The sequence below is a fragment of the Lineus longissimus genome, chromosome 18 (assembly GCF_910592395.1).
Source record: "Lineus longissimus chromosome 18, tnLinLong1.2, whole genome shotgun sequence".
NCBI lineage: Eukaryota > Metazoa > Nemertea > Pilidiophora > Heteronemertea > Lineidae > Lineus > Lineus longissimus.
The window spans coordinates 9,082,307-9,105,290 of record NC_088325.1 but is presented as its reverse complement, the minus strand read 5'-3'; the positions used below and the strand labels follow the sequence as shown (position 1 = coordinate 9,105,290).

The window sequence follows — 22,984 nt, the reverse complement described above, 5'->3', positions numbered from 1 at the left end:
TTTGATTTTGTATTTGCGTTCAATATCTTTGTCTTCAAGCTTACTGTAATTCTTTTTGTTTTATGTTTAAAATCTTCCTTAAAATTTTCTAAACATGTAGAAAGAGTTTCGCTCTCTTCAATGACTTAAACGACATTTTTCGTTTTTTTGTCATCCATTTATAATCCTTTTTTTGGTTGAAATAACGAATTTACCGAGTTTTTAACAGTTTAAGAAAAATCGGTATCTTAAAAGGAATATACAAAGAGCAGTACCAGCTCAAATATTAAAAAAAAGATTTTGCAGAGTTTGTATCTCTGAAGGTTTATCATCTAAAATCTGAAAAACACAAAAATAACCTAAAACAATTATTAGAGAGTATCAATAAACTATTCACATCACCAAACGTGCCGTATGCTTCGCTACACCAGGAAGAACCTGCTTCGAATGAAGCTGTCACTTCACAGTACGCTTCGTATGAACCAGAGGAATCGACTTCACAGCCAGAGGGAGCTCGCTTCGCATCATTTCATGTTTGAGCTCCAGAGGAAGAACCAGAAAAAGATTTTTTGGTAAAGGTTAGGAAAATTAAAGGTATAGAAGTAGTAAACAAATTCGGTGGCAAGAGTGGACTTCCTCAGGATTTTGTAACCCCAGGAAGCAACAACCCTGGCGAAATATAAACATAAATTTGTTGAGATGTTATCGCTTCTCAACAGCTCTCATTTTAAGATAAGTATTGCCGTGTTAATTTAGTTTAAGCATCATTTTTGAGGGGTAGCACCAAAATCCTTCATGGTATCCAATCGCCATTTGAAGTGATTTTTTTGGAATAGAAACCGGAAGTTGTTGTGCAAAAAATCTTAATTACATCAAACCGCATATCGAGGAGAGGTAATTTATGGGGAGCAGTTTAACGCGTCAAAAGATAAACAAATCTGATTTAATTTTAGTTGCGTACTGAAAATTCTCCGACAGGTTTTTTATTTCGAAGTCGACCTAGAGTCCCCAGAAAAAATTAAGTTTAAGTCAGTGAATTTTCCGTTTTGCCTGGAATCGTTATTTATTCCCTACGAGGAATTGAGTGATTACCAAAAGGAATTGTTGGGGGACGAGAAGAAACCTAAGGTTGAGAAACTTTTCTTGATTCAGAACCACAAGAAAAACTACATAGTGCATTACAGGATTCTACAATTTTACTTCAAACAAGGAATTGCGTTGAAAAAAATTCACAACATAATTAGTTTTAAACAGAGAAAGGGAAATATATAGATTTCAACATGAAACAGAGGATTGTGTCATAAACAGACTTTGAGAAATATTTCTTCAAATTAATGAACAACGCTTTCTACGGAAAAACCAGTGAAAACATAAGGAACAGGAAGGATGTTGAGTTGGTGACATATCCCGACATTGCCTTGAGGTAACACACCAATCCTTAGTTCGATTCGGAAGTTCTATTCGACGAGGATTTGGTTGCAATTCTGATGAGAAAAAAAACAAGTATGGTGTTCAATAAGTCAACTTACATTGGGGCTGCAGTTCTAGAACTATATAAATTACTAATGTACAAATTCTACTACTAAACATTACAACCACATTTTGGTGGGAAAAACGGTGTATTCCTGTTTCGCCTATTCCTGTTCCGCCTATTCCTGTTCCGCCTATTCCTGTTTCGCCTATTCCTGTTTCGCCTATTCAAATGTATTGCTAACCTCCCCACAGACGTAGGAATATGAATCGTCCCTTACTATAGTGTTAAAGGCTATCATTAAGAATAAAGTCTGAAATAATGGATTTAGCGACATGTCAATTATTTCAGTATTATTCGGAATAACTTTGGAAAATTATACATAGCTTACATCGGCTTATGTTTTAGCTTATTTTTAAAAAGCAAGAAATAAAATAGTAAGAAAATTTTACCCTTTCATCAGATTTGAGAAAGGTTTCTTAGGCCTGCATTTTATATTGTGGATTCTCTTTCTTTTGTCTTAGTCAGTAACTGGCTTCGTAATAGAAAGAATACCTATAGCTACATTGTTCTTTACTATGACATGGGTTTTACAGCTGATTTTGATTAAATAATTATGAGAATGTACAGTATTATGTATTTTTATCAAAAAGTCATGAATTCCTGTTTTTATAAAATAAGCGACTGCTTTACTCTACTTAATCTATTAGTTTTTACTGCGTGTCAGTATGGTCATATGGTCAAATAAGTCCCGGACTGTCCCCGCTTTCAAGGTGACTCTTTCAAAACGGTCATGGCATGGTTTGTTAACAAAGTTGATGGCATTTGATTAGTCAAATTGTCATCACATCGTTAACATCATCCAATTGTCCCCTCACGTTTTCCCCATAAAATGGACATGCATCCCTAAGGTTCCCCCTGGGAGAGTCGATTTATTGTAGGGGTACTGGAAAGTAGGCGAAACAGGAATAGGCGAAACAGGAATAGGCGAAACAGGAATTTTGTAGGCGAAACAGGAATAGGCGAAACAGGAATAGGCGAAACAGGCATAAACCGGAAAAACATAGAGTTGCTCTCTCTTGATACCAATAGTTTTGTCTTAAAGTTAAAGACTGGCGATTGGACAACGGACCTTACAAAGCTGAAGGAACATTTCGACTTCAATAACTATCCAAAAGACCATCCATCACATGATAAGAGTAGAGTGAAAGTCCCAGGATATTTTAAAGATGAGTTGACGGGTGATGAAATGAAGGAATGTATTGCTTTGAAAATTAAAATGTATGCCTTTAAAACTGATACCTTTGAGTTAAAAAAGTTAAAGGGAATAAGTAAAAATGTGGTAAAAACTGGTATTTCATTGACGACTACTACAGTTCGTTGGTTGATAAAAAAACATGGTATCATGACATGAGAGTGTTAAAATCTGACAAGCACAATATGTTTGTAGAGGAAGTTAATAATAAACGCAGTTTAAATCCATTCGACGATAATATATATATTTTAGACAATTGAATTTCAACATTTCCTTATGGGGCGCCAGCTTCCGCTGGCTATTGCGAATAAAACGCCTGTTTTATTTTTAAAAATTTATTTCAAATGCAGCAACAAACAATGGAACAACAAACAATAAAACAATAAGCATTGAAATCAAAAATTATATAAATGATATAATTGAGGGAAATATTTCTGCTGGAAAATCTAAGTTTCTTGAAGGTATGAAAGAATACCAAGATGTATCCATTATCCCAGAACCGATGAACGAATGGATAAATTATAATTATTAATTAATATGACCCTGAAGCAATTTCAGAAGTTGGGGAGTAAGTATTTCGAGTACTCTCATAAAATGTGCGATACAGGTAAACTCCCAAAGTTTATAATTTATCTTAGAACATATCCGAAAGTTTGTTATGGAAGAATGCAAGAAAGAAACCGTGAGGAGGAAAAATATGTTAGTTTAGAATACTTAAACCATGTTCATAACCTTCACGAAGAAGTATTCATTAAAAACCGAGAAGATTTGACTATCCCTGGTATTGTTAGTGTTTTAGATGGGAGATGTTAGAAAAATATTTATGAACTTCATACAAACTTTTGATTACCAACGCTGTTCAATATGTGAAACTAGAAAACCGTATGGTACTATTTTAAGAATAGTCAATCTAAAGATGGGTTGCAAAATATTGTAAAGATTTTAGTGCAAATTATAGTAGTAATTACAGGAGAGAAAAATATCAAGACCCAAACTTTTAAGCGATTCACAAAATGTGGATTTCTATGAGTCGTTGTGGTACAATGGGGGCATTTAAAAAATACGTTGGTGGTACTAACTGTTTTTTTTATGATAGGTTGGATTGGCAAAGAGGGGGTCAAAATATTGTTGATGAAGAACTTGATCATGTTTTGCCAGTGGCTCATTTTGGAGATGTTCCAGAAGTATGTTGGCATTGGTCAAATATAAATCCAATTAGTCGAGAAGAAAATCGTAAGCAGGGGGCAAAATCAACTCCCAATCTGTACGAACTTCAACTTCAAAATGCTAATAACTTTCTAGAACATTATGAGTTTTCAAATAGAGCAGAAAGGAATCGAAATATGTGGTTTTTCAACTTTGCGTTAGATAGTCTTTAAAAAATATTTTAAAAAGTCAACTTAAAAAACCCTCAAAAACATTAAAAATTCAACTTAAAAAATTACCTTCAATTGATTTTATGTTTGAAATCGGTAACCACTCATTGAATTTTTCTGAGTATCCTTTCCATTTAATTGAGACATAGTTTTATCCCTTAACTGTTTTGTAATGTAAAATTGTTTCCATCTTGTATGCGATCTGATCTGGGTTTAGAACGTAACTTAGTTCCTCTGTGTAAAAATAACCGTCTATAATTTCTGATTGATAATCCTCAAGTTGGTAGACGATAGGTTTTGTGAAAATTCTTTGTTTTATCTTAAAAACTTCTTAAAAACTTCTTCTGTAAAACTAGGAAGGTAACATTTACAAAATATTATCTTGTATTGGTTATCCACATGCTGTCACCAATCTTGTATTTTGGCTGACCATAATCTATAAGTAGAAATGCACTAATAGATTGTACCCAACTGTTGGGGATTAAAGGATAAGTCTCACATATATTGTTCTTTCGAAAAAAATTTCTCGGCAGTTTCTTCTTCGGGGACTTATTTCTCCCGGGGTTTCATCATTTATTTAACTGTCATTTTCTCACAGTTTGTAAATTGCTGGAATGATAATTAGTGCCGTAGTAAACGCTGTTGCCTTTTCTGGGGCTAGGTATCTTTTTAAAGCTATATATATAGATGGTTATCAAGACGAAATGAAAAGACACAATTTAGCTGTAGAAAAATTATAAAGATAATCTAAGGCTTGGGATGAACATCGAAAAGAAACCACTGATTTTGTTTACCTTCAATTGAAAAGAGAAAATGAAAGTGCAATGGATTTTCAAAATGTTGATGAGTCTTTTGATCTATACAACGAACTTTACCCAGAGAAAAGAGTACAACTTAGGAAGATAGCAGAATTAAGAGATTTTTACCAACCAAGTGGGGAAATGAAAAATTACGAATATCTATTTATAATTAGAGGCGTGATAGGCGTAGGATTTTTGGTGAAATGTCTGACCAAGGTCTGTTAGGTGATTTTAGTTTTTCGAAATTTTACTCCCTTCTGACGTGGATAAGTCAGTAATATTTGAGATTTGGATGTGTCGGATTTTTAGATTAACGTTTTTGGTGAAGAAAATGGTTGTGTTGATCGTTGACCAAAACAGCGATTACATGGTACCCTACTAAACTATTTTAAGATTGTGATTAGATAACCTTATAAACGACAAAAAACATCGCGTTATGATCTGAAAGATAGTAAATTGTATCTAGGCTGCTACATCGCAGACATGTATTCATATTTTCCATATTTCATTTCATTTACTGATTTTCAACTCACACCGTTTGCAAGAGTGCATACGCGGCAGTTCGTTGAACCTACATTTTGTATCTAAACCGCTACAGTTATCAACCGTGGGCGGGTATACTGATGAAGATAATTGAATAGTGATGACCAATAGAAAAATAACAGTCAACTCAAACACCAGGCCTTGGTGAAAAAAGACCTGTTGTAAGTTTCTGCCGGTGATCTGTTAATAACAGGGTTGCGTAACTTCGCAAGGCCAACTGCCATGAGGAATAGCACGTACAGGGTGTCCCATGAAAAATGGAACAAATGGCATTGGATTTTCGACTAAAAACATTTTCAAGAATTTTATTCTTGTTCGATAGGTTAGTCGAAATAAACAGGACGTATGACTGTTTGCAATGAGTGAGGTCAAAAATTGGGTTTAGTCAGTTTTGAAGACAAAGGTTTAAGAAAGTTTTAAGCTCAAACCGACTTTGACCTCTCAGCAAACTTTAGTTTAAAACTCGATTAAAAATGCTTTAAGACCGTTTTAAGACTAGTCTCATGACTTATATAGCAGTCTACATCCAGCACCAGATGATGAAGACGACGAAGCCGATTTAGAGTTTCTTTACCTGCCAGATGAAGGCTGGAGCTGTTAACCGACCAAAATATTTGCAAACTTATACAATTAAAAACAAGAAAAAAGTAAACAAAAACAAAAACAAAAAAAGAAATACAAATCGCACGAGAGCTTATTGTGAATTCAGACGGCAGCACTATAAATCAGAAATGCTAGTGCTGCAACCTATATTCACACAGCGGCTCTCGCGCAAAAAAACAGATTGGATCACCGAACTCATGCCATTTTTTATGATGCACCCTGTAGGCCAACGCATGAAGTGTGAGCACCAGCTATTGCTGAACCTGCGATGTTAGATTTTGCAAAGGATTAACGACGCCCTGGCTCATTCAAATAAAAACCTATATGAGATAAATTGTGAAACCCTGCAACCATAATCACTTTCATAATATTTTTTTCATATCTTGCGGTTAACCGATCTGTCTTTACTTTTAACAGAGGCCGAGTTCCGTTCCATTCTCGACCAAACAGTACGAGAGTGCGGATGTATGTTGTGCCCTGCATGAGTTCTTGGCAGGCGTGCCTGATTGAGTCTAATAAACCGGCCTTATAGCCATGAAAAGTCAATAATTAGAGCAATTCGCCAAAATATCGCGCGTTTGTATGCCGAACTGTAATTGGCCATCACGTAAGTTGGGGTTTTCTCAAATCATTTTCCTATTCCAAAAACGAACGCAGATGCGTATAAGTATACGTACAAGTTTTGCTGTAAGTCGCGGATCTCAAACTCTCTGTCTTTCAAGCTTGATTGATACCATGGAATGAAAAATTGTTAAAAAGTTTTTTTTTGTTTTTTTGGTCTTTTGATCCGTTCTATATTAAAAGTGACACGGAAGGTACAATTGTTCGGATTTGTCACTCTTCCTGAATTTCCATTTTGAAATATTTTCGCTATGTTGCATGTAGATGGGTTTCTATATAATGATGCTGATATTTTTTTAACACCTAATTCAAAACTCGGACTACATTCTGTGATATGTTTGCACGTTTCTTCGGTGACAGGCATAATAAACAACCTGTATCTTATCATATTTTATCAAACATGTCTATACACGGAGGCTATACAATATATGAATGTAAGTGAGATGTGTACAGTAGCTACATAAAAACACCCAATATTTTCCCCAAGAACAAAACCTCGAAGCTGTTTCTGACACAAACACAATTTATTTACAATAACAGGAACAAGTTAGGTAAACATAAACATATCATAATTTTCAACACTAGAGCTGATTGAATGCTAGGAAAAATTCGATCCGTCTGTAACAGAAGACACATCCGCCAGTAGAAACACATTCATTTACATATAGAGATGTAGTCACGAAAAAGAACAGGATGATCGTAAGTCCGGTATCGGAAGTGAGTGGCGAAGAGAAGTCACGTTTTTACGAAGTCCTTGCATGACAAACAGGAAGTACACATCCAACAAGAAGTACATACATGTATATCTAACATGAAGTACGACAATACATACACGTACACGTAAACGTAAAGTGCTCCTCCTTGCGGCCGCCACAGAGACTTGTTTTAAACGACCTTACGAAATAGCTGTATCACATGTGCACTAGTCTATGTAGGTCTGTGCCAATATATACATGTAGTTCGAAATATCCCTCGAGACACAAAGCCCGACACACAGTAAGAAAAGCATTATTTCCATTAAGCTTGGAAAGAATTAATCACAAACGTCGAAACTTGGAGTAAACTGTCCAAGAAGGAGCAACATGAGCAAACGTTCTTCTGGTCTCCAAACCAAAGAGCTCTGTACACGAATGGCTGAGTATAGAAAACTCTGCCAGAAATGAACCTATGCGCTTACATAAGTAAGTAAATGCAAACGTCTAAAATAAACCGTGTTTGTAAACAAGTCTCACAGGCGTCCACAAAGGCTAGCAGCATACAGGCTGTAACAAAATAAACCATATTGTGTTCTAAATGACCCGCAACCAAACAGCATGAACCATTTCGAACAAAGCCATTAGCATGCTGAATTTAGGTCAAATCGCGTTAATTTTCGATATCTGATCAGAGTAATAATTATGACTCTAAGTACTTACCGGTACATGTAGTAAGACATCAAGTTGAATAATCTCTTTGTCTAACAGTAAGACAACATGCGCTCCGCCCCACGTTGGAAGATGGACGGACAGACAGAACACTGAACAGTTTTCTTTCATTGGTCTCAAATTTACTATGCTCTTATCCATTCGTATACTGCGCTATTTGATTATCGATAGTATGTCTGTCTACTTTCAGAACGGCCGGACGGCGCTTATGATGGCCTCTAAAAATGATAACCCAGAAGTCGTAGAGTGTCTATTGATATATCAAGCAGAGGTCAACAAGCAGGATGAGGTAACACACCAAAAGTCCTCTTCATCTAAACATCCCTAGAACAATTGAAAGCGGAAGGCAAATGATGTAGAACCTGTTACTTCGGACGAAATCACCAAATACAACCTAGTAGAAAGGATCCAACAAATCGAGCCTGAATGAATATGTTAGGTGGCCATTTGAGTTTTATAGAGAGAGGCTCTATGTTCTTAATGTTACCTTTGTCTTATAGGCGAGATATGCTGATATCGATTCCTTACATTATTGTTTTATGAATAAGATAGATTTAGATATTTCAAAATATAGACCTTTTAGAGAAAGAAGCAGTGACACACTTGTCATAAATGGTACTAGATGCAGAATGGAGACTTATTGCCGGTCCTTTTTATGCCCTCGTCGCATAACGGACGTCCTATGGTATGGTATGCTGTGCTTTGTGCGTTGTGGATCGTGCGTCGTGCGCACGGGCTAAAACTTTAGAACACCTAGATATTTCACTCATTTCAAAAATGTAAGAACAGGAGTCTAGTAGAATGAGTTCGATATCCGGCGTGATCTGACTTACGCTTTGGTATCGCGAATGGATTTTCTCATTGAAAAAAACCCAAAAGAAAGACGCAAAACTCTACAATTTGAATTTCATTAATAACCTATCGCAGGTCTCAAATGTACAAGTATACAGGTGTAAAGAATTGACAATACACATTTGCTCGTTGACTCAGTTCAAAAACGACATGCACTCATGCTTTAAAAATCTATTCGTCTATTTCAATATTTCAATATTTCAATATTTGATTATTTCTTATGTCTATCTTCCTTCAGGAGGACCAGACGGCGCTCACGATTGCCTCCAATGAAGGTCAAATTGAGATCGTAGATGCTCTATTGGCAGCTGGAGCATATGTTAACAGTAACGCCCTAAAAGTCCCCTACATCCGAAAGTTAATTCCTGATAAATCATTAGTCAATCACTATGATCACGCAAAGGCCAAAGATGCAGATATGGAGTGAAGTTAGTTTAATTACTTATTATTTTGAGGGAGGGGGATGATTGTTGCAGATTCACGCCTGACCTCGAATCGCGGAGTGTATTTTTTTCAAGAAAGATTTCGAAAATCGAAAAAAACATATAATATCTGCAAAAATATAGTTTTTATTTTCCGAAAAAACTAATTTCAATCGAAATAAAACTAGGCCCCTTCACTAATAGTCTACGTAATTGAATCCGTTCAAAGTAATCTCGACATTGGCTTCTCATCTATTTGTTTATTTCGATTTCATATTTTATCAAACATGTCTGTACACGGAGGCTATACAATATATAAATGTAAGTGAGATGAAACTTTTCGAACAAAGCCCCTAGCATGCTGAATTTAGGTCAAATCGCGGTAATTTTCGATTTATGATCAGAGGAAATATGACTCTTACTACTTACTGGTACATGAAGTAAGACAATAAGTTGAATAATATCTATGTTTAACCGTTCGAAAGCATGCGCCCCGCCCAACGTTAGATGATGGACGGACAGACAGAACACTGAACAGTTTTATTTCATTGATCTGAACTTTACTATGCTCTTTTCCATTCGTATACTGCGCTAGTTGATTATCGGTAGTATGTCTGTCATTTTTCAGAAAGGTTGGACGGCACTGATGATCGCCTCTAGTAAAAGTAACCCAGAAGTATTAAGGTAGCAGGAAGGGTTGGGCGTTTGTCATTTCTGAGTTTGAGGGGGTTGGTGTCTGTTGACTGTGATTTAAGAGAGACTAGGCATGTACTGGCGCCAGTCTCTCTCAAAGCACAGTCAACAGGCATTTGGTCTCAGTATTTGGGTTTTGATTGCCATGACTGTACCCCTGTAAAAGTCGGAGGAGGAGAAGTTTGGAATGATGAAAGCATTGAAGAAGAAGAAATGTTATTATTGAGGAAAGCAAAATTTAATATGAGACTAGAAGGCAGTGTCAGCCGCATTTGCAATGGCAGTACAGTACATGTAGGTGGAACATGTCCCCCGTGGCCTTTAAAATGGGTGGGGGGAGAATGTGCCAAGGAAGTATAATGACTTAACAGAGCTGCCAACCCTAAAGAGGCCAGTTGGGGAGCAGAAACCTACCGTTGCTAACCTGTCATGGTCAGCAGTGGTCAGCTTAGCGCGATATGGAACATTCTTCCGAAACTCAAGCGAGGGAAGTCTGCTCATTAGCATATCTCGCGCACTGCTCCTTCTGGTTAAACATCGTCGTGAAATCGTAATGGAAAACTTCTGGCTTTGCGCCAGACTAATAAGTGAAGAACTAATAGGTAAAGAACTTCTACTTGCGCGAGACTGCTGTGATAAAATCATCATTGCAGAGACTCCGGTAACGTACACATATATTTTTTACAATCAAAAATGCCCTCAAAACACGATATGGAATGATCATTTTATTGATATTTCCTACTATATACCTTCCAATTATCACTTTATACAAATAGATCGGCGTTAGGTCGCATGCTTTTCATTCCTAGTGACACTATAAAGCAAAATAGTTGCAACCCCGTAAATGCGCTATAAGTCCAATAATAAGTAACGGTGACCCGTTATAAATGTTTCGCCAGCTTCGCTTTTTTGCCGCTACGCGGCGCGTTGGGCCCTAGCGTCAAGAAGTCGCAGAGAGTATATTGAAAAAACACGCAGAGGTCGACAAGCAGTTGAAGGTTACACACTGAAAGTCCTCTTCATCCAAACATCCCTAGAACAATTGTAAAGCGGAAGGCAAATGATGCAGAACCTGTTTCTTGGTATGAAATCACGAAAAACAACCTTGTAGAAAGGGTTCAAATAATCGAGGCTGAAAGAATATGTTAGGTGGTCATTTGAGATTTACAGAGAGGCTCTCTGTTCTTAATTTTACCTTTGTCTTATAGGCGAGATATGCCTGATATCGATTCCATACATTATTGTTTTATGAATAAGATAGATTTAGGGATTTCAAAATATAGACCTTTAAGAGAAAGAAGCAGTGACACACTTGTCATAAATGGTACAAGATGCAGAATGGAGACTTATTGCCGGTCCTTTTTATGCCCTCCTCACAAGACGGACATATTATGGTATGGTATTTCAAAATATAGACCTTTTAGAGAAAGATATGGTCTGTTGTGCGACCTGCGTTGTGGATCGTGCGTCGTGCGTCCGGGCTATACTTTAAAACACCTAGAGATTTCACTCAATTAAAAAAAGGAAGAACAGGAGTCTGGTAGAATGATTTCGATATCCGGTGTGATCTGACTTACGCTTTGGCCACTATGGGGCATTATGCGAAAACAGAAAGCATTCCATAACTTTGCTGATATTGTTCATAGCTTACTGATTTTTTTATGGCATATACATCTTGGGAGAGGACATAATATATTGTACGGGTTTTGACCTTGACCAGCTTTTGAAGGAAATGGAGGTGAGAGTTCTTGTCAAATTTCGTAACCACTGAAACTATTTATCCATATTACTGTACATATGTACCCCTAGGTGACAGTAACTCATAGACCAACTTTCGACCTCGTATCGGTGGCCCAGAAAAAACGAGTAAACTTGTTAAACTAACATAATTCAAAAAGTCTTGTGCATATAAGTTCGATATTTTACAGGTGGTAAGATACGTATGTTTGACAACTCTACACTATATTGCAGCTCAATAGCATAACAATTGTGAAAATTGTGATATTTTGAAGATTTTCGGTCAAGACCAGAAATGCCGGATCTCAAACTCTCTGTCTTTCAAGTTTGACTGATACCATAAAATGAAAAATTGACAAAAGTATTTTTTTCGTCTTTTGATCCGTTATAATTATATTAAAAGTGTCACGGAAGGTACAATCGTTCGGATTTGTCTCTCTTCCGGAATTTCCATTATGAAATATTTTAGATGTGTTGCATGTAGATTGGTTTCTTTATAATGATGCTGAAATTTGTTCAGGAAAACTTAACACCTACTTTAAAACTCGGACTACATTCTGTGATATATTTGCACGTCTCTTCCGTGACAGGCATAATAAAAAACCTGTATCTTATCATATTTGATCAAGAATATCTGTACTCGGAGGCTATGCAATATACATGTATAAATGTAAGTGAGATTAACCTTTTCGAACAAAGCCCCTAGCATGCTGAAATTAGGTCAAATCGCGTTAATTTTCGATTTCGGATCAGAGGAAATATGACTCTAACTACGTACTGGTACATGCATAGTGAGACATAAAGTTGAATAATCTCTTTGTCTAACCTTTAGACAACGTGCGCCCCGCCCCACGTTGGAAGATGGATGGACAGACAGAACACTGAACAGTTTTCTTTCATTGATCTCAAATTTACTATGCTCTTATCCATTCGTACACTGCGCTATTTGTTTATCGATGGTATGTCTGTATCTTTTCAGAATGGTTGGACGGCGCTTATGATCGCCTCTAAAATAGGTAGCCCAAAAGTCGTAGAGTGTCTATTGAAATATAAGGCAGAGGTCAACAAGCAGTTGAAGGTAACACACCGAAAGTCCTCTTCATCTAAACATCCTTAGAACAATTGTAAAGCGGAAGGCAAATGATGTAGAACCTGTTTCTTGGGACGAAATTACCAAATACAACCTAGTAGAAAGGGTTCAACAAATATAGCCTGAAGGAATATTTTAGGTGGTCATTTGAGTTATAAAGAGAGGCTCTCTGTTCTTAATATGTTACCTTTGTCTTATTGGCGAGATATGCCTGATATCGATTCCTTACATTATTGTTTTATGAATAAGATAGATTTAGAGATTTCAAAATATAGACCTTTTAGAGAAAGAAGCAGTGACACACTTGTCATGATTGGGACTAGATGCAGAATGGAGACTTATTGCCGGTTCTTTTTATGCCCTCCTTACAAGACGGACATATAATGGTATGGTCAGTTGTGCGACCTGCACACCTAGAACACCTAGAGATTTCACTCATTCAAAAAAAAGTAAGAACAGGAGTCTGGAAGAATGATTTCGATATCTGGTGTGATCTGACTTACGCTTTGGCCACTATGGGGCATTATGCGAAAACAGAAAACATTCCATAACTTTGCTGATATTAATCTCAGCTTGTTGAATTGTTTGTGGCATATACCTCTTGGAAGAGGACATAGTGTATTGTACGGGTTTTGACCTTGACCGGCTTTTGAACGAATCAGAGGTAAAGTTCTTGTGAAATTTCGTAACCACTGAAATATTTCATAACCACTGAAACTATTTATCCAAATTTCTGAACATATTTACCACTAGGTGACAGTAACTCATAGACCAACTTTCGACCTCGTATTGGTGGCCCAGAAAAAACGAGTACACTTTTTAAACTAGCATCATTCAAAAAGTATTTAGCAGATAATGTTGATACTTTACAGGTAGTAATATAAGGATAATTGACAACTCAACACTAACTTGCAGGTCAAGAGCATAAACAGTGTTAAAATTGTGACATTTTGAAGATTTTCGGTCAAGACCAGAAATGCCGGATCTCAAACTCTCTGTCTTTCAAGTTTGAATGATACCATAAAATGAAAAATTCACCAAATTATGCTTTTGGTCTTTTGGTCCGTTACATACTAAAAGTGTCACGGAAGGTATAATTCTTCGGATTTGTCTCTCTTCCGGAATTTCCATTATGAAATATTTTAGATGTGTTGCATGTAGATGGGTTTCTTTATAATGATGCTGTAATTTTTTCAGGAAAACTTAACACCTAATTTAAAACTCGGACTACATTTGCACGTCTCTTCCATGACAGGCATAATAAACAACCTATATCTTATCATATTTTATCAAAAATGTCTGCACACGGAGACTATACAATATATAAATTAAAGTGATATGAAGCTTTTCGAACAAAAACCCTAGCATGCTGAAATTAGGTCAAATCACGTTAATATTCGATTTCTGATCAGAGGAAATATGACTCTTACTACTTACCGGTACATGTAGTAAGACATCAAGTTGAATAATCTCTTTATCTAACCATATAGACAACATGCGCCCCGCCCCACGTTGGTAGATGGACGGACAGACAGAACACTGAACAGTTTTCTTTCATTGATCTCAAATTTACTATGCTCTTATCCATTCGTACACTGCGCTATTTGATTATCGATAGTATGTCTATCTTTTTTCAGAATGGTTTGACGGCGCTTATGATCGCATCTAAAAGAGGTAGCCCAAAAGTCGTAGAGTATCTATTGAAATATAAGGCAGAGGTCAACAAGCAGTTGAAGGTAACACACCGAAAGTCCTCTTCATCTAAACATCCCTAGAACAATTGTAAAGCGAAAGGCAAATGATGTAGAACCTGTTTCTTCGGACGAAATCACCTAATACAACCTAGTAGAAAGGGTTCAACAAATATAGCCTGAAGGAATATTTTAGGTGGTCATTTGAGTTATAAAGAGAGGCTCTCTGTTCTTAATATGTCACCTCTGTTTTATTGGCGAGATATGCCTGATATCGATTCCTTACATTATTGTTTTATGAATAAGATAGATTTAGAGATTTCAAAATATGGACCTTTTAGAGAAAGAAGCAATGACACACTTGTCATGATTAGGACTAGATGCAGAATGGAGACTTATTACCGGTCCTTTTTATGCCCTCCTTACAATACGGACATATTATGGTATGGTCAGTTGTGCGACCTGCGTTGTGCATCATGCGTCGTGCGTCCGGGCTATAAACTAGAACACCTAGAGATTTCACTCATTTAAAAAAAAGTAAGAACAGGAGTCTGGTAGAATGATTTCGATATCCGGTGTGATCTGACTTACGCTTTGGCCACTATGGGGCATTATGCGAAAACAGAAAACATTCCATGACTTTGCTGATATTAATCTCAGCTTGTTGATTTTTTTATGGCATATACCTCTTGGGAGAGGACATAGTGTATTGTACGGGTTTTGACCTTGACCGGCTTTTGAAGGAAACAGAGGTGAAAATTACTTTGAAATTTCGTAACCACTGAAATATTTCGTAACCACTGAAACTATTCATCCAAATTTCTGAACATATGTACCCCTAGGTGACTAATACCATGAAACATTGACCAAATTATGTTTTTGGTCTTTTGGTCCGTTATATACTAAAAGTGTCACGGAAGGTACAATTGTTCGGATATGTCTCTCTTCCGGAATTTCCATTATGAAATATTTTAGATGTCTTGCATGCAGATGGGTTTCTTTATAATGATGCTGTAATTTTTTCAGGAAAACTTAACACCTAATTTTAAACTCGGACTGCATTTGCACGACTCTTCCGTGACAGGCATAATAAACAACCTATATCTTATCATATTTTATCAAAAATGTCTGTACACGGAGACTATACAATATATAAATGAAAGTGATATGAAGCTTTTCAAAGAAAGCCCCTAGCATGCTGAAATTAGGTCGAATCACGTTAATATTCGATTTCTCATCAGAGAAAATATGACTCTTACTACTTACCGGTACATGTAGTAAGATATCAAGTTGAATAATCTCTTTATCTAACCATATAGACAACATGCGCCCCGCCCCACGTTGGAAGATCGACGGACAGACAGAACACTGAACAGTTTTCTTTCATTGATCTCAAATTTACTATGCTCTTATCCATTCGTATACTGCTCTATTTGATTATCGATAGTATGTCTGTCTCTTTTCAGAACGGTTGGACGGCGCTAATGATCGCCTCTAAAAGAGGTAACCCAAGAGTGGTAGAGAGTCTATTGAAATATAATGCAGAGGTCAACAAGCAGTTGAAGGTAACACACCGAAAGTCCTCTTCATCTAAACATCCCTAGAACAATTGTAAAGCGGAAGGCAAATGATGTAGAACCTGTTTCTTCGGACGAAATCACCTAATACATCCTAGTAGAAAGGGTTCAACAAAGAGAGCCTGAAGGAATATGTTAGGTGGTCATTTGAGTTTTAAAGAGAGGCTCTCTGTTCTTAATATGTTACCTTTGTCTTATAGGCGAGATATGCCTAATCTCGATTCCTTACATTTTTGTTTTATGAATAAGATAGATTCAGAGATTTCAAAATATAGACCTTTTAGAGAAAGAAGCAGTGACACACTTGTCATAAATGGTACTAGATACAGAATGCAGTGTTATTGCCGGTCCTTTTTATGCCCTCATCGCAAGACGGACGTCTTATGGTATGGTATGTTGTGCATCATGCGTTGTGGATCATGTGTCCGGGGTGCATTTTTTTCCTGGCCCTTTCAGCAAAGCATTGTGCACTTTTGGCCAATCAGAATTCGACAAGTCAGTGACCTCAGTTGAACTTTAGCAGAATGCAATGGCGGAATTGTTAAACATCGATTATGTTCACAAAAAGGACAAACACAGCAGTCTCAGCGAGTTTGAAGCATAGAAGGTATGATTAACTTTAGGAATTTACTGAATAGATATTAATATTTATCGGTTTTTGGTTGTCTATCGTATCAAGCTGTAAAAAAACCACTGAGTGTAGTGCAAACGCATAGGCCTACTATTTGCCATGCATGCACTTACCATGCTGTGCATGTGTATGTGCGTGTGTACAATAATCAAATGTGTATACATAGGGAGGCCTGATATGATACACCACGGCAAGAGTACATAACACCTAGTCCTGATGTTAGACTAGTCACAGGTTATAGTGAAATGCATTTGAATATTCTTTATTTATTTGGCAGAAAAAACTCCCGGATGGATTTCAATACAAATTTGTTGCTGTAAATGAAGACGAGGAACAATATCCAGTCATACGAGTCAATATTTCTGATGAAAAAACAGGTGAAAAATGGAGGAAACAGTTTGAAGAAAATACAAAGACTACATGGAGGCTGAACAATGGGAAGGTTGCGAAGGGCAGAGTCAACCTATACAAGCGAAACTTCCGATGCCAGCATAATACCCATCCTCGCAGTTTCACGGCTGATAGCAGGAGGGGTTCCAAAAACTGTGACTGTCCAGCGTTGCTGACCATAACTGTGAAGAGAACAGAATTCAAACATAAGTTTCGGTAGGTAGAACACAGGTCATATCCTTGTCTGCGTGTGACATACTGAGATCCACTGGCTGTAATAGTCTTAATACCCACTGATGAAACAGTCATTAACGTCTCTGCCCACCTTGATTTTTTTGCATGCAGCAGGCCTACTCAGCGTACCCTGTCTTGTTTAAAAGTGCAATAACAAGATTCTATCTTCAATTTCAGGGCCTCTGCTGAAGATCCTCATCTGCCTAGGCACCCAGGTGTTCTTCAGTTTAAAAACGTGCACAACCATGAACTCATCTCTGCTGACAGTTTGAAAGAGCGGGACGTGTCTGATGAAGCCAAGCAGAAGCTGCTCGAGCTGTTCCAGAGTGGCCATTCACCATCATCTGCCCTTGAAGCTCTCAAGATTGACCTTGAGTTCTTGGAAGGAGATAACTACGTTTTTGCAGCAGCTGACAGAGCATAGTTGCCTGATGCTGGCTATTGTTACAGGTACGTTCTTGTTTCTCTTATTTCATTGTTTTCTGATACTGATCCTTTCTTATTGCATTTGCATGCACATTTCTTAAAAAAATACTATCATCAGCACATGAATTCCTTCTCTTTTCCAAGGACACCTCACAAGGACAAGTCGACTGTAGAACGTTTTATGTATACTATAGACTTGACCGTTAAATGTCTTTTGTATCATTTCAGGTTGTATTCCCAGAGTTTCAAGAAGGTATACGGAGCTCCGAGTGGTGAACAGATGCTGAAAGACCTGGAGAAGCACGTCGAGCAGTACAACTGCCAGAACGACAAAGAACTTGTGAAGTTCAAGGCATTAGACAAAGACTTTGTTGTGGCAGTTTGCAGTCCCTTGATGCAAAGGGTTCATGAACTTGTTGAACAGGGTGGAGAGTTGGTATTCGTGGATGCTAGTGATGGTGTGGACAGATACCACTGCAGAATATTTCTTTTACTGACTCATTCCTGTGCTGGTGGATTGCCCCTCGTTGTCCTTATAACGACATCTGAGAGTACGGATGTCACCAATGCTGGACTTGAACTCCTGATGGAAGTTTTACCTGATCGAGCATTTTATGGTAGAGGACAGGAGGGGCCTGCAGTTTTTATGACAGATGATTCCACAGCTGAAAGATCTGCTCTCACAAACTGTTTTCCTGACTCTGTTTTGCTGCTGTGTGTTTTTCACGTGCTTCAAGTCAATTGGCGCTACTTGTGGGATGCAAAACATAGTATAAAGAAAGAAGACAGACCTCATCTGTTTTCTTTGTGAAAGGAGATGGTCTATGCTAACGATGAGAAGGAATTCTCCCAGAAGTATGATCGTGCACTTGGAGATCCCATTGCGCAACGATACGGAGGATTTCATCACCATCTTCAGGACACTTATGATCGTCGCCATGCTTGAGCTGTAAGCCTACAGGAGGAGTTACCAATACGTGGTAATAACACCAATAACTATGTTGAGGCAGCTATGCGAATTCTAAGATACAAAGTGTTCAACCATGTAAAGGCTTTCAATGTTGTTCAACTTCGATTTTATGCTCACCAGGTTTGAGGCATACTACGTGCGTCGATTGATCGATGTTGCCAACAACCGATTAGATGGCTGCATGTCCATATCAAACAGGTATATGCTGAAAGGTGATCTGAAAATCACTAAGGACGATATCAAACAATTCCCAAATTTGATATTCAGTGTGCCAAGTGAGACATAAAAGGATGTAACCTACCATGTTGACATGTCTATGTGTATGTGCTCCTGTTACACCGGTAAAACTGGAGGCTCCTGCAAACACCAGGGTGCAATTGTGAAGCATTTTGGGATGAAATCTGTTAATTTTGTCAGGGTCACATCTGCTGTCTTGCGTGGTCGTCTCTACCAAGTGGCCACTGGCTGCACTAAATTGCCAAGCTGTTGGTTCGTCAGTCTTAGGGATGCACATCAAAATTAGCCAGCACAAGTTGTCTCCATGTCAGATGATGAAGAAGTGATGCCAGCTGCTTCTCCAGACACTGGTTCGCCTACCGGTCCAACTGAAACCACAGTGGCCTTCGATCCTGAGTATCCTCCAAATGAGAATGACCATTGGAGCCTCGAGCAACAAAGGCAACTACAGAATAGATTTCTTACTCGTCATGGTGGGCAGTCCGTGAGAAGTGACAACAACATTGACATAAGTGATGACCTGAACACACTTCAGCCGCAGATCATGAAAGCTGCGGAATATATTTGCTCAAGAATACAGAAAAAACCCGAGTTAAGAGCATCTGCAAAGAAATTTGTGAAACTGTCTGATGAACTTATTACCGATACCGCTTTGGATTCAGCTCTAGCATGTTTCGGGAGATATACAGGTGCTGGTGTTACCAATACCTCTACCAAATCCAAGCCTCGTGGGTCTACAATTGGTGTGCAGCCAACAGCAATCGGACGGAGGAAATCTGATATTGGGGGGAGAAGATGCCTCATTACTGGACGAAACACAAAAGCGTCCAAATGCCATGTCAAGAGACCAAACTCAGAAAGTGTAGGAAGTCTCCTTCCCAAGAAAAGACCAAGGAAGGCTCCACATAATTTAGCTCAATGTGTAATGAAGAACCAGAGTTTGGGAAAAACACACAGTAGTAAATTGTGAATGTTCTCTAATGCAGTACTACCGTGTACTAGTATTTGTACACTTCACCCATTCTTTTTAATTTGGGTTCAGTTTGATGTCTGGTGTAGAATATGAGTCAAGTATATTGTGGTGTATACTGATATTTTGAAACTAAATAAATCAGTCAAATCATATAGAAATCGTTCTTGTGTTATCATGTCTTTCAATTGTGTTGCTTTCTAGAAGTCTCACAATGTATTTCTCACAATCACAGGTGTTGCATCTGTAAAGTGGTGATCTCTAGATGTACCAAAAAGATCATTTAATTGTTCTTCTCCTGTATGAATATGTTCAGAAGTAACTACAAGAGGCACAGGAAATTTCCAAGAAGAAATGCCCTTCAGTTCCCCCTTTGGCAGACTTATTCTAAAACACCAGAGTCAGGCGTATGAGGATGTTTCATCTTCATCGTGGAGGATGTAAAGACTATAGCCTTGTTTTCACCACAGACAGTTTTGAGTGAGACGAACAATATCTCAAGTGAAATATCATTTCCAAAAAACAATGACAATAAGACAAAAGCACTGCAAAAATGTTTAGTATGAAATGTAAACAAAGGCACGTGTAAACGATACCTTTATATGGGCTATGATGTCACTCGAAATCTGATTGGTTAAGAATGTACACAATGCTTTGCTGAAAGGGTCAGAAAAAAAATTGCGTCCGGACTATGACTTTCGAACACCTAGAGATTTCACTCATTTTAAAAAAAGTAAGAACAGGAGTCTAGTAGAATGTATTATATATCCGGCGTGATCTGACTTACGCTTTGGTATCGCGAATGGATATTTGGAAAAAAAACCCGAAAGAAAGTCGCAAAGAGCCTATCGCAGGTCTCAAATATACAAGTATACAGGTGTAAATAATTGACAATACACATCTGCTGGGTGACTCAGTTCAAAAACAACCTCAACTTCATGCTTTAAAAATCTATTCGTCTATTTTAATATTTCAATATTTGATTATGTCTTATGTCTATCTTCCTTCAGGAGGGCGAGACGGCGCTCATGATTGCCTCCAATGAAGGTCACATTGAGGTCGTAGATGATTTATTGGAAGCTGGAGCATATGTTAACGAACAGAAGAAGGTAACGCCCTAAAAGTCCCTTACATCCGAACGTTAATTCCTGACAAATCATTAGTCAATCACTATGATCACGCAAAAGCCAAAGATGCAGATATGGAGTGAAGTTAGTTTAATCGCTTATCTTTTTGAGGGAGGGATAATTGTTGCAGATTTACGCTTGTCCTCGAGTTACGGAGTGTATTTTTTTCATGAAATATATCGAAAATCGAAAAAAATCTATATTATCTGCCAAAATATAGTTTTGATTTTCCCAAAAACTAATTTCAATCAAAAATAATTAGGCCTCTACACTAATCGTCTACTTGATTGAATCCGTTCAAAGTAATCTCGACATTGGCTTCTCATCTATTTGTTTATTTCGATTTCATATTTTATCAAACACGTCTGTACACGGAGGCTATACGATATATAAATCTGAGTGAGATGAATATTTTCGAACAAAGCCCCTAGCATGCTGAAATTAGCTCAAATCGTTAATTTTCGATTTCTGATCAGAGGAAATATGACTCTAACTACTTATTGGTATGTAGTAAGACATTAAGTTGAATAATATCTTTGTTTAACCGTTAGACAACATGCGCCCTGCCCCACGTTCGAAGATGGACGGACAGACAGAACACTGTACAGTTTTCTTTCATTCATCTCAAATTTACTATGCTCTGATCCATTCGTATACTGCTCTATTTGATTATCGATAGTATGTCTGTATCTTTTCAGAACGGTTGGACGGCGCTTATGATCGCCTCTAACAATAGTGACCAAGAAGTCGTAGATAGTCTATTGAAATATGACGCAGAGGTCGACAAGCAGTCAAAGGTAACACACCGAAAGTCCTCTACATCCAAACATTCCTAGAACAATGATGAAGCGGAAGGCACAATATGTAGAACCTGTTTTTTGGGACGGAATCACCAAAGACAACCTAGTAGAAAGGATTCAACAAATAGAGCCTGAAGGAATATTTTAGGTGGTCATTTGAGTTTTAAAGAGAGGCTCTCTGTTCTTGATATGTTACCTTTTTCTTATAGGCGAGATATGCCTGATATCAATTTTTTACATTATTGTTTTATGAATAAGATATATTTAGAGATTTCAATAGTCATTTTAGAGAAAGAAGCAGTGACATACTTGTCATAAATGGTACTAGATGCAGAATGGAGACTTATTGCCGGTCCTTTGTATGCCCTCCTGACAATACGGATATATTATGGTATGGTATGTTGTGCGAACTGCGTTGTGGATCGTGCGTCGTGCGTCCAGGCTATAACTTTAGAACACCTAGATATTTCACTTATTTAAAAAAAAAGGAAGAACAGGGGTCCGGTAGAATAATTTCGATATCCAGTGTGATCTGACTTACGATTTGGCCACTAGGGGGCATTATGCGAAAACAGAAAACATTCCATAACTTTGCTGATATTGTTCACAGCTTGCTGAATTTTGTATGGCATATACCTCATGGTAGAGGACATAATTTGTTTTACGGGTTTTGACCCTGACCAGCTTTTGAAGGAAACAGAGGTCAAAGTTATTGTCAAATTTCGTAACCACTGAAACTATTTATCCAAATGTCTGTACGTTCGGGAAAATCCCACTTACCTCGGCCTCAACCCGTTCGAAATTTTCTAAGTTTTATAGACAGGTGCCAGGGTCATAGTGATTTCAATGGAATAACCATTGTCAATAGTCGCAGGGTTAATTGGGCCTTTCTCTTGCACAGGGTATTCTTTCCACGGCGTTTCCCATAAACGATGATTACGACATCGCATCGAGAGGCCTTACACATAATTTTGTCGCATTCATGGCATTGACTGAGCTTCCGAAAGTTGCGTTCAACAGTTTGAAGACTCAAATTCAAAATGCAAGGCGAGATTCTATTTTCTT

General features: G+C 37.7%; 1 protein-coding gene across 1 annotated transcript in view; it reads left to right on the top strand.

The window, feature by feature from the left end:
* The window catches only part of LOC135502218 (ankyrin repeat and KH domain-containing protein 1-like), a 334,848-nt gene extending 312,893 nt beyond the window's left edge, over positions 1-21,955 (top strand). The window contains exons 8-13 of the mRNA XM_064794875.1: positions 8,263-8,361; positions 12,756-12,854; positions 14,504-14,602; positions 16,024-16,122; positions 21,003-21,101; positions 21,818-21,955. Coding sequence (XP_064650945.1) covers positions 8,263-8,361; positions 12,756-12,854; positions 14,504-14,602; positions 16,024-16,122; positions 21,003-21,101; positions 21,818-21,955 — 633 coding nt within the window. The remainder of the gene's footprint in view (positions 1-8,262; positions 8,362-12,755; positions 12,855-14,503; positions 14,603-16,023; positions 16,123-21,002; positions 21,102-21,817) is intronic.
* The last annotated feature ends 1,029 nt before the right edge of the window (positions 21,956-22,984 follow it).